Source organism: Eschrichtius robustus, chromosome 1, assembly GCF_028021215.1.
Source record: "Eschrichtius robustus isolate mEscRob2 chromosome 1, mEscRob2.pri, whole genome shotgun sequence".
In the NCBI taxonomy this organism is placed as follows: domain Eukaryota; kingdom Metazoa; phylum Chordata; class Mammalia; order Artiodactyla; family Eschrichtiidae; genus Eschrichtius; species Eschrichtius robustus.
Genome location: NC_090824.1, coordinates 13,262,970 through 13,275,565, shown reverse-complemented (window position 1 = coordinate 13,275,565; position 12,596 = coordinate 13,262,970). Strand labels below are relative to the sequence as shown.

General features: G+C 36.2%; 1 protein-coding gene across 1 annotated transcript in view; it reads right to left on the bottom strand.

The window, feature by feature from the left end:
• The window catches only part of RPS6KA5 (ribosomal protein S6 kinase A5), a 181,555-nt gene that overhangs the window by 115,876 nt on the left and 53,083 nt on the right, over window positions 1-12,596 (bottom strand). The window contains exon 2 of the mRNA XM_068541532.1: window positions 2,304-2,375. Coding sequence (XP_068397633.1) covers window positions 2,304-2,375 — 72 coding nt within the window. The remainder of the gene's footprint in view (window positions 1-2,303; window positions 2,376-12,596) is intronic.

Here is a 12,596-nt window from a genome sequence, read left to right as displayed (position 1 = left end):
GCCACAAGTACTGAGCCCGTGTGCTGCAACTACTGAAGCCCGCGTGCCTAGAGCCCATGCTCCACAACAAGAGAAGCCACTGCAACGAGAAGCCCACACAGCGCAACGAAGAGTAGCCCCTGCTCGCCGCAACCAGAGAAAAGGCAGCACGCAGCAACGAAGACCCAACGCAGCCAAAAATAAATTAATTAATTAAAAAAAGAGAAAAAAGAATTACAGGACTATTCAGGTTTTCTATTCTTTTTTCAATCAATTTGGTCTTTTACACATTTCAAGATTCATGTGCATGTTAAAATTTGAGGAACACTACCTCAGACCACTAAATTCCTATCAACTCCCAAATTATGTGCTATTTTTGTCCAATACTTCAATTTTCTTTTTTTAACCCCACAAATCAGACATTTCGACTATGGTTTTACACAGTCAATATTGTTTAGATCTTCTTTATTCACCAACACTTTTTCATTCCAGAATCTCTCCTGAGATCACTTTCCTTCTCCCTAAAATTATATCCTTTAGAAATTCTTTTAGTGAGGATGTACTGGTGGAAAACACACTCAGCTTTTGTGTGTCTGAAAATGTCTGTTTTGCCCTCACTTTTGGAAAATAGTTTTGCTGGGTTTGCAATTCTAAATTGACCGTTATTTTCTCTGGGCATTTTGTAGATATTCTTCCACTCTCCTATGGCGTTCATGGTTGCTGTTGAAAAATCATTTGTTAATCTACTCATTATTCCTCTATAAATATGTCTTTTCTCTCTGGTTGTTTTTAGGGTATTTCTCTGTCTCTGATGTTCATCAGTTTCTCTGATGTATCTAGGTAATGATTTCTTTATACCTGTCTGCTTGGGATTTTCTGTTTCCTAGATCTGCAAATTTATATGCTTAATCAATCCTAGAAAATTCTCAGCTATTATCTCTTTGGATAGGACTTCTCCCCACTCTATTGGCTCTTTCTGGGATTCTGACTAGACAAATTTATATGCTGACAAGACCAGCCACATAATTGGCAGGCTCAGTGCGAAATGAAAATCTGGGGTGCCTTGTTCATGAAATATTTAAAATTTCAGAACAGTGAAAGCAGAGCATTAAACTAAACGTGAGGCTCTTCTACTGCAGGGATCTCTGCACCTGCACAAGTCATATGCCCATGAATCCCTGACTTTAGAGCAGTGAGAACAGTGATAGCAAAAATTCAGAAGGCACAAGGAAGTATAAAGCAGAATATCAAGATCGTCTAACATCTCACCACCCAGGGACAGCCACACTGTTATCATTTTGGTGCATAGATCAGAGATTTTTCTATATATTTACATGTAGACATTTATTCACACAATTTTTATACTATGGAAATGGTATAGTGTACATTCTCTTCTATAGTCTTTCCTCAAATTTATTACATAATGGAGATCTTTCAAAAATGTTAGTAAGGGCTTCCCTGGTGGCGCAGTGGTTGAGAATCTGCCTGCCAATGCAGGGGACACGGGTTCGAGCCCTGGTCTGGGAAGATCCCACATGCCGCGGAGCAACTAGGCCCGTGAGCCACAACTACTGAGCCTGCGCGTCTGGAGCCTGTGCTCCGCAACAAGAGAGGCCGTGATAGTGAGAGGCCCACGCACCGCGATGAAGAGTGGCCCCCACTTGCCACAACTAGAGAAAGCCCTCGCACAGAAACGAAGACCCAACACAGCCAAAAATAAAAATAAAATAAATAAATAAATTTTTAAAAATTAAAAGAAAGACCAACTAATAATAACAGTAACAGCTAACATTTAAAAAAAAATGTTAGTAAATACAGATCATTTCAATCCTATTGTACAGATAATAGAACATATAGATGCATGTTCATTTAACCAAATTCATGTCATTAGGTTTCCAAGAGTCTTGAATTTTTCATTATTAAAAACGATGAGCATGGACTATCAATAAAATTGAGCGAGGACTGACTGAATCAATCAGTATAAAGCACTTCACAGAGTAGTTGGCAAGTAACAAGCTCTCCATAAATGTTAGTGGTTTTTTTAAAATATCGTGTCCTGTGTAAAAACTGAATTAATTTACATTCCCAACAGCAGGGTAAGAGAGATTGGTTTTTCTTGATCCTTACCAATTCCTTTAAATTTTGCCTTTTGTATTTCTTCTATGAATGCTTTGTTCACATTCTTAGTTCTCCTACTGGATTCCTTATGCTTTTTAAAGATTAATTGATTTCTGTATTGGGGCTATCAATCCTTTGTCATAAGGATATCAAGTACTTTTTTTTCCTGAAAAAAAAAAAAAAAAAAAAAAAGAATTAAGACTTACCTCCAGTTCCTAGGACCTTTAGGAGCTCGAAATTTTCAATCCCCACCTTCTCTGCATGTCCTGTTAAATTAGCTAAAAAAGAAAGAGAAAAAATAAATAATTAAGGGGATCAGCAATAGGAGGGGGCCCACAGGGGCTTCTGAAGTACCAACAGTGTTTTATTTCTTGAGTTGGGTGGTTAAACCAGGATTCACTTTATAATTATTCGTTAAAATGTACAGCTATGTTTTGTGTAATTTTCTGTATGTTACATACTACGATAAAACTTTTTTTATTTAAATGTTTTTTAAAATTGCTGATTTGTTTTTTGTTTTTGTGGGTTTTTTAAAAAAAATTTTCTGGGGGGGCTGCACCGGGTCTTAGTTGCAGCACGTGGGATCTTCATTGCAGCATGTGGACTCTTAGTTGTGGCATGCAGAGTTCTTAGTTGCGGCATGCAGACTTCTCAGTTGCAGCATGCGAACTCTTAGTTGCGGCATGCATGCGGGATCTGGTTCCCTGACCAGGGATCGAACCCGAGCCCCCTGCATTGGCAGCGCAGAGTCTTGCCCACTGGGCCACCAGGGAAGTCCCACAATAAAACTTTTCTTTTAGAATTTAGTAACTATATAACATTTGTACCAAAGGTTAACATAAAAGTAAAGGGCTCTACTTTTTTAAAATAAAGACTCTCTAAAAGCCTAAGAGTCTAAAGTCTTTAAAAATAAAGACTCTCTACTGACCAGATAATCTGAAAATGAACACAAATTCTAACATGTAGATAGATATGTAGTAGAGAGAAAATTGGACAGATTTAGAAGATGCATTCATTTATTCAACAAATATTTACTGACTATAGATGCCATTCCCAGGTTCTAGGCTGGGCTCCACTCCCATTTCTGTCACTAAGCCCTTGAACAGGATGTAGCCTGCACTGGTTACCTGACCACCCTGCATCTCAGTTCCCTCATCTTTGAGGTGAAAGCACTGGTCTCAGTGAATGCTAAGATCTCTGCCAGCTCTAAAATTCGAGGACTATGTTTAAAAATATAAACTCTTCAAAGACATATTCTGTAGTAAATAAACAAAATTAGGATACCTTATAAATGAGCATTTTCCAGAGCATATTCCAATGAATTCTGATCCTATCCTATGAGATGTTAATAGATGTTATGTTTGGGGGGGAAGGTGGGGAAAGAGTGTTCTGGTTGAATAGATTTGGAAATAGTTAGCTTAAACAAGGTTTAACAAGTTTCTTTAACGCTGAACCTCACAGATCCTGCACCATTAAAACATGCATGTGGATCTTCAAGGTTGCGATACTTATATTTGACAAATTTATTGGACCACGAATTACTTTGTATGGTAATAACCTATTCACATTGTGTGAACCAGCTTTCTGTGATAAGAAAGAAATGATTAAGAAAGGCTTGGTCCAAATCCTAGCTCTACCACTCAGAAGCTCTGTGACCTCGAATAAATTACTCAACTTCTCTGTGTTTCATATCCCTGTAGTCTAAAATGGGGATAATAAAAATTCCTACCCTCAAAGCATACTGGTGTCTACAATTTACTTTGAAATGTATTTTTATTGGGTTGGCCGAAAGGTTCGTTCGTTTTTTCCCGTAAGATGGCCCTAGTAGCACTTAGTTCTGTTTAACTTCACTCAAAACAGGTTTGTTAGAGTGTACGCGACAGCTGTCATATCAGCGTGCATTTAAAAAGAGACGTCAAAATTGGTGAAGTTTTGTGTAGCCCTTCTAATATTGAAGATGGAAGAAAGAAAGCAACATTTTCAGCATATTATGCTTTATTATTTCAAGAAAGGTAAAAACGCAACTGAAACACACAAAAAAAGATTTGTGCGGTGCATGGAAAAGGTGCTGTGACTGGTCAAACGTGTCAAACATTGCTTGCGAAGTTTCGTGCTGGAGATTTCTCGCTGGACGATGCTCCACGGTTGGGTAGACCAGTTGAAGTTGGTAGCGATCAAACTGGGACACTGACTGAGAGCAGCCAACATTATAGCATGTGGGAGATCGCCAAGAGACTCAAAATATCCAAACGGAGCACTGAAAATCATTTGCACCAGCTTGGTTATATTCATCGCTTTGATTTTTGGGTTCCACGTAAGTTAAGCGAAAAAAACCTTCTTGCCCGTACTTCCGCATGCGATTCTCTACTTAAATGTAATGAAAACGTTCTGCTTTTAAAACAGTTGCGATGGGCAACGAAAAGTGGGTACTGTACAATAACGGGGAACGGAACAGATCGTGGGGCAAGAGAAATGAACCACCACCAACCACACCAAAGGCCGGTCTTCATCCAAAGAAGGTGATGTTGTGTATATGGTGGGATTGGAAGGGAGCCCTCTATTATGAGCTCCTTCTGGAAAACCAAACGATTAATTCCAACAAGTACTGCTCCCAGTTAGACCAACTGAAAGTGGCACTCGACAAAAAGCGTCCAGAATTAGTCAACAGAAAATGCATAATCTTCCATCAGGATAATGCAAGACCACGTGTTCCTTTGGATGACCAGGCAAAAACTGTTACAGCTTGGCTGGGAAGTTCTGATTCATCCGCCGTATTCACCAGACATTGCACCTTCGGATTTCCATTTATTTCGGTCTTTACAAAATTATCTTAATGGGAAAAATTTCAATTCCCTGGAAGACAGTAAAAAGCATCTAGAACAGTTCCTTGCTCAAAAAGATAAAAAGTTTTGGGAAGATGGGATTATGAAGTTGCCTGAAAAATGGCAGAAGGTAGTGGAACAAGAGGGTGAATATGTTGTTCAATAAAGTTCTTGGTGAAAATAAAAAATGTGTCTTTTATTTTTGCTTAAAAACCGAAGGCATCTTTTGGCCAACCGAATAAAAAGATGGGTTGATGGACACATATAGGTATGGACAGATATGTGATAAAGAAAATACAACAAAATGTTAACTGCAGAACCTAGATAGTGAGTGTGAGGATATTCAGCATACAACTCTTTCAAATTCTCTGTATTACATTTGAAAATGTTCATAATAAAATGGCACATAATAAAATAATACCTACCTCATTGGGTTGTGATGAGGATTATATGAGCTTAATTCACACAGTGTTTGCTGTGTTCCAATAATATTATTAGTGTTTGTAAATAAATTAATGCTTTGGGACTACAATTTTAAGAAAATCAGACCCAACTAAGAACTTCTAGAATTAAAAGTTTCAGGGGGATAAGTAATTTCAGTGTCTTTCTGAAGTTGAACTAAACATAACTTTAAAAAATATTTTTAATTGTGGTTAAAAACACATAACACAAAATTTACCATCTTAACCATTTTTAAGCATCAATACAGTAGTGTTAACTATAGGTACCTTGTTTACAACAGATCTCTAGAATTTTTTCACCTTGCAAAACAAACTCCATTGAACAATTCCTCTTTTCCCTCTCTTCCAAGCTCCTGAGAACCACCATTCTACTTTCAGTTCCTAAGAGTTTGACTATTCATGCATAATTTCATAGTGGGAACAAATCAGTGTGCATGGCCCACGCCTCAAGCTCACACTGGTTTCAATATAAATCTAAAACAAATACCAAAAACATAGGTAGTATCTTAAAGTAAACACACAATAGCATATCCTCCTGTAGTATGTCAAGCAGGTTATAGTAAAAGTGAAGCTCACAGGAAACCAGCACTTTTGAAATAATGATTTGGCTCTAATTGAATGTTAAATTCTGTTATTTTACTGTGCAAGATTTTTGAAGTTTAAGGCATTATTAAAGAGTCACATGTTAAAAATTATCAATCCTGTTTCTCGCTGTTAGGAGTCATCTTTTATTTACTATGAGATGTGTATAGGCCCAGCTTTCCAAAAGCATTGTCCAAATACTATTTCTCCCATATCTATATTTGCAGCTGGACTAGGAAGATAAGAAACTATCTTTTGATACACAGCCACTTCAGCCTTTCTACACTAACCATAGAATTATTCTCATAGGAAATTAAAAGAGGCCACAGATTAATTATACTTGGTTCTACAAAGCATACCATCCCGGAAAGCCTGATCCTTCACTAAGATTGTTCAGATAATCTGTGAAGGCCTGCTTTTGTTCATAATCTACTACCTCTATTATTTGGTTTCTGACATAAATTAACACTTTGTCTGCAAAGGGAGCTCAAGCCTTCCCCAACCTCCAATCCTGGGGAGAAGGAGTTGACAGAGCTCAAGAAGAACAGCACTGATGCCTTCGGTATTTGGGGGAGGAGTGGTCACAGTGGTAAAGGTTCCCCCAGGAGGAGGAGGTTAGCTCTGCTTTCTTCAAGGTATGTACTCTTTGGAATCTCCTCTCTTGGCCTTAGCTGTGGACGAGTTTATTTACTCTTTGTATTGCTTTTCTATCAAGATTGTTACCAGGTGGCTGGTGAATTAAGGTGGAGCTTGGGAGAGGGTCTTCACTCCCTCATACCTCAAACCCCAGGTCCTAGGAATTCTGGGCTTGAAAAGAATTTAGCCCTAGGCTTATAAAAACACACTTTATCCACCTCGAGTTTCTCCAAGAATTTATCTTTCCTGGCCTTTCCTTGATTAAGAATGGTTAGATTCCAGTGAACAAGCTTAGAGGGTAGTATCTGCTTAGGGCAAAGGGCCCCTGTGGCCCAGTGCAGCTCACCCAGGTCAATGATTCACTTTGGGGTAAGGGACCAAAGATGAAGCTTGCCAAAATGTACTCTTTTGGTTTACCCTGTCTTGTCTTAACCTCAGTTGAGGCCCAAGAAGATGCAATAGGGTTTTTTACCCAAAGTTCATAGCTTACATTAGGGTTCACTCTTGGTGTTGTACATTCTATGGGTTTGGACAAATGAATCCACCATTGTAGTATTTATATCATTCAGAGTAGTTACTGCCCTAAAAATCCTCTGTGCAGGTTTTTGTGTGGACACGAGTCTTCAACTCCTTTGGGTAAATATCAAAGAGCACAACTGCTGGGTTCATATTGTAAGAGTACGTTTAGTTTTATAAGTAACTACCAAACCGTCTTCCAAAGTGGCTGTATCAACTCTGCGTTTACACCAACAGTAAATGAGAGTTCCTGTTGCTCTACATCCTCACTAACATTTGGTTTTATCAGCGTTCTGAATTTTGGCCATTCTAATAGTTGTGTAATGGTATCCCACTGTTGTTTTAATTGGCATTTCCTTGACAACATATGATGTGGAATATCTTTTCATATGCTCATTTGCCATCTGTGTATTTTTGTTGGTGAGGTGTCTGCCAAAGTTATTGGCCCGTTTTTTTCAATCAAGTTGTTTATTTTCTTATTGTTGAGTTTTAAGAGGTCTTTGTATATTCTGGACAAGTCATTTATCAGATAATGTCTTTTGTAAATATTTTCTTCCAGTATGTGACTTGTCTTCTCAGTCTCTTGACATTGTCTTTTGCAGAGCAGAATTTTTGAACTTTAGTAATTTTGATAAAGTACAGCTTATCAATTCTTTCTTTCATGGATCATGCCTCTGGTGGTGTACCTAAAAAGTCATCACCATACCCAAGGTCATCTAGGCTTTCTCTATGTTATCTTCTAGGACTTATAGTTTTATGTTTTACATTTAGGTCTGTAATATACTTTGAGTTAATTTTTGTGAAGGATGTAAGGTCTGTTCCTAGATTCAATATTTTGCATGTAGATGTCCAGGTGTTCCAGCATCATTTGTTGAAAAGACTATCTTTGTTCCACTATATTCTTTGTTCCTTTGTCAAAAATCACTTGACTATATTTATGTAGGTCTATTTCTGGGCTCTCCAGCCTGTTCCTGTCTATTCTGTCCTCAATAACACACTTTCTTAATTACTATAGCTTGATAGTAAGTCTTACAGTAGTGGGTAGTGTCAGTCTCCTGACGATTCTTCTCCTTTAATATTGTGTTGGCTATTCTGGGTCTTCTGCCTAACCATGTAAACTTTAGAATCAGTTTTTGATCCTCACAAAATAATGTACTTGGATTGGATTGGGACTGCACTGAATCTGTAGATCAAATCTGTAGACCAAGTTGGGAAGAACTGACATCTCAACAATATTGAGTCTTTCTATCCATGAACATGGAATATCTCTCCGTTTATTTAGTTCTTCTTTAGTATCCTTCAACAGAGTTTTGTAGTTTCCTCATATAGATCTTGCACATATTTTGTTAGATTTATACCTAAGTATTGCATTTGGGGGGGGTGTGCAAATTTAAATGGCACTGTGTTTTTAATTTCAAATTTCACTTGTTCATTGCTGGTAGGTAGGGAAGCGATTGACTTTTGGTTATCAACCTTGTGTCTTAAAACTGTAATAAAGCTGTAATCTCTTATTAGTTACAGGAGGGGTTTTGTTGTTGTTGTTGTTGATTCAAATTTTCTGCATTCTCAATGTCCTTTTAATTTGCATTTTCTTGATGACATGTTGAACATCTTTTCATGGGTCTATTAGTCATTCGTATTTTTGTGTGTGTGGGAATTGTCTGTTCAAATCTTTTGTCCATTTTTTTATAGCGTTGTTTGTGTCTTAACTGCTGAGTTGTAAGAGTTCTTCACATATTTTAAATAAAAGTACTTTGGCAGACATATGTTTTGCAAATGTATTCTCCATTCTATAGCTTGGCTTTTTATTTTCTTAATTTTGTCTTTTTAAAAGCAAATTTTAAAAATTTTGATGAAGTCCATCATTTTTTTTTTACAGTCTATGCTTTTTGGATTCTAAGAAATCATTGGCTACCCAAAGTCCCAAAGATATTTTCTAAAATGTTCTTCTAGAAATTTAATAGTTTTAGTTCTTACATTTAAGTCTATGATCCAATTTGAGTTAACTTTCTTGTATAATGTGAGGTAAGGATCAAGGTTCTTTTTTTTCTCATACAGGTATCTAGTTGTTCCAATAGCATTTAACAAAAAAAAAAAAAAAAAAAAGAAACCCTCTATTTTTTTTACCATTGATTTATGTTAGCTCATTTGTCAAAAATCAATTGACCATGTAAGTATGGGTTTCTTTCAGAACTCTCTTTTCTGTACCAATGGTCTATGTGTAGCCTTATGCCAGTAGCTCACTGCCTTGGTTATCATAAGTCTTGAAATCAGGTAATATAAATCCTCCCATCTTGATCTTCTTTTTCAAGATTGTCTTGTGTCTTGTCATAAATTTTAGAATTAGGTTTTCAATTTCTATGCAAGAAACCCTGCTAGGATTTTTGTCTAGAGTGTTTAATTATAAACATTTATTTTCATCTAAACTACTAGATTAATAGTTTAACCTATTAACAATCTAATATAATTATTGGTATGGTTGGATGTGGGTCTACCATTTCTGTTGTTTGGTCCCACGTTCCTACTTTCCTGACTTCTGAAAAAAATACTTGAATGTTTTTTAGAATTTAATTTCAATTCTCACACTCATAATTTAACTCTTCTTCTCTGCATTATTTGTGTAGTTGTTGCTCTAAGGAGTACAATATACATCTCTATTCACAGTCCTCTTACAGTTAAAAAAAGTACCATTTCACATAAAATATAGAAACCTTGCAATCATCCTTCCTCGTATAGCCATCATACATTATATGGGATTTATATCTTCTATATATGTTATAAACTTCAGACAATGTTATGAGTTTTGCCTATATGATACATTTTATAAAGAAATAAAGAAGAAAGAGAGAGACAGACTTTTGCACTTCTCCAGATACTTATCATTTCTGATGATCTTTCTTTTCCAAGGATCCAAAATTCTATCTGGTATCACTTTTCTTCAACCTTGAAGAATATCCTTTGACATTTCTGTAGTACGGGTGATGAATTTTCTTAGTTTTATCTGAAAGAGTCATTCTTTTACCTTTATCTAAATTTTCTATTGAGATATAATTAACATACCATAAATTCATCCTTTTAAAGTATATAATTCAATGTTTTTTAGTATGTTCACAAGGTTGTGCCATCGTCACCACTGTCTAATTCCAGAATCATCTTCACTCTTGAAGGATATTTTCCTTTGATATAGAATCAAAGGAAAATATCCAGGCTTTTTTTTCTCCTTTCTTCCAGCACTTTAAACATGTTCTTCCACCCTCTTGGTTTATGACATAAGGTCAGTCATTACGTGGATTACTGCTCTTCTGTCTGAAATGTGTTATTTTTCTCTTACTGCTTTCAACATTGCTCTTTATCTTTGGCTTTCAACGGTTTTGCCATGATGTGTCTTTTTTTCTTTTTCTTTTCTTTTTAAAATTTTTATTGGAGTACAGTTGATTTACAATGTTGTGTTACTTTTTGCTGTACCTCAAAGTGAATCAGTTATACATATATACATATCCACTCTTTTTTAGATTCTTTTCCCATATAGGTCATTACCAAGTATTGAGTAGAGTTCCCTGTGCTATACAGTAGGTCCTTATTAGTTATCTATTTTATATACAGTAGTGTGTGTATGTCAATCCCAATATTCCATTTTTATCCCTCCCCCCTTCCCCCCTGATAACCATAAGACTGTTTTCTACATCTGTAACTCTATTTGTGTTTTGTAAATAAGTTCATTTGTACCGTTTTTTAAGATTCCACATATAAGTGATATCATATGATATTTGTCCCTCTGTCTCACTTACTTCACTCAGTATGGCTATCTAGAGGTCCATCATGTTACCGCAAATGGCATTATTTCATTCTTTTTTATGGCGGAGTAATACTCCATTGTATATATGTACCACATCTTCTTTGTCCATTCCTCTGTCAATGGACATTTAGGTTGCTTCCAGCCATGATGTGTCTTGATGTGGACTTCTTTGGGTTCATTCAGCCTGGCATTCACTGAGTATCTTATATCTGTAAGTTTCTGTTTTTCATCAAATTTGGGGAATTTTTGCCTTAATTTTTCAAATATTTGTTCTATCCCATTCTCTCTCCTCACCTTCTTAGATTCCAATTGCATGTATGTTGGATTGTTTGATACTACCTAAGAGGTCCCTGATGCCCTATTCGTTTTTTTCTAATATGTTTTCTCTCTGTTCTTCACATTAGTTGATTTCCATTGTTCCATCTTCAAGTTCACTTACTTTTCCTTCTGGCATCTCTATTCAATTGTTAAATCCGTCCAGTGGATTTTTAAATTTCAAATTGTATTTTTCATTTCTAGAACTTCCATGTGGTTCTTTTTCACTGTTTCTATTTATCTGATAAGATTTCTTATTTTTTCATTCACTGAAAGCATGTCGTTTTATTTCATTGAGGATACTGTAAGAGCTGCTTTAAAATTCTTGTCTGCTATTGCCAATATCTCATTCATCTCAGGCTGGGATTCAGTTGTTTTTATTTCCTCCTGGGATATATTACATTTTCTTGATTCTTCATACTTAGGGTAATTTTGGATTGTACCCTGAACATTAACCCTTAAATGTTAATTGTGAAAATTCTAGATTGTTATTCTTTCTCCAACAAGAGTTGTTTCTTTTGTTTTAGCAGGCAAATATCTTGGCTTGGCCTGGCTTGACTTGAATTACAAATCTGTTTCTTAGAAGGCAGCTCTAGGCCAGTTCAGATTTATTTTGTATTTAGCTGAGTTCTGAGTCTGTTGCACTCATGCATGGTTCAGAAGTCAGTCAGAGGTGTATGTACAAATTTTGTACACAAAATTTGAGGACTCTCCCTCTTCTAAGGCTCTTCTCCTTCTGGAATTCCTTCACTATCTTCAGTAGCCAAGGTTCTATGACTTTAGTTTTCCAGTTTCTCTGACCAGAGAGACTATTGTTTTTTTACCAGAGTCCAAAGAATATGGCCTGTACTTAACCAGAAACTAAAATTAGTGAAAAGGCAATGATTCCTTCCTCCTCTCCTCCAACTGTGTACTCCCCATAAGAGTCTATCTGCTTCTGTTCACTCTCAAGTGCCTTAAACATTGCTTTTTCTATTCAGTTTTTATAGTTGTTTTCTGCAAAGTAATTCTCCAGTAGGAGGTCTTATTCTGACATTACAGGAAGCAAAAGTCTTCCTACAGTCAACATTATAATAGTAGTTTCTGCTTTTCACTTCAACTACTGCCCTAGGAAGTTAACTTCAAAGAGCAAATAAAATTGTAAAGGTGATATGACATAGGCCCATCTCAAGGATCTTGAACTTAATAGCCATATGATTCTTTCTTTTACATAATATCTGTTAGACAAAGTTAAGTGATCACACATATCGAAGCAAATCTTTAGGAAGCTCTATCATATTTAGGCATGGGGGAGTATTTGTTAATTAAAAGATTTTTTTCATTGTGCTAATGAAAAGACACATTTAAGCACATGGTAAATACGATGTTATA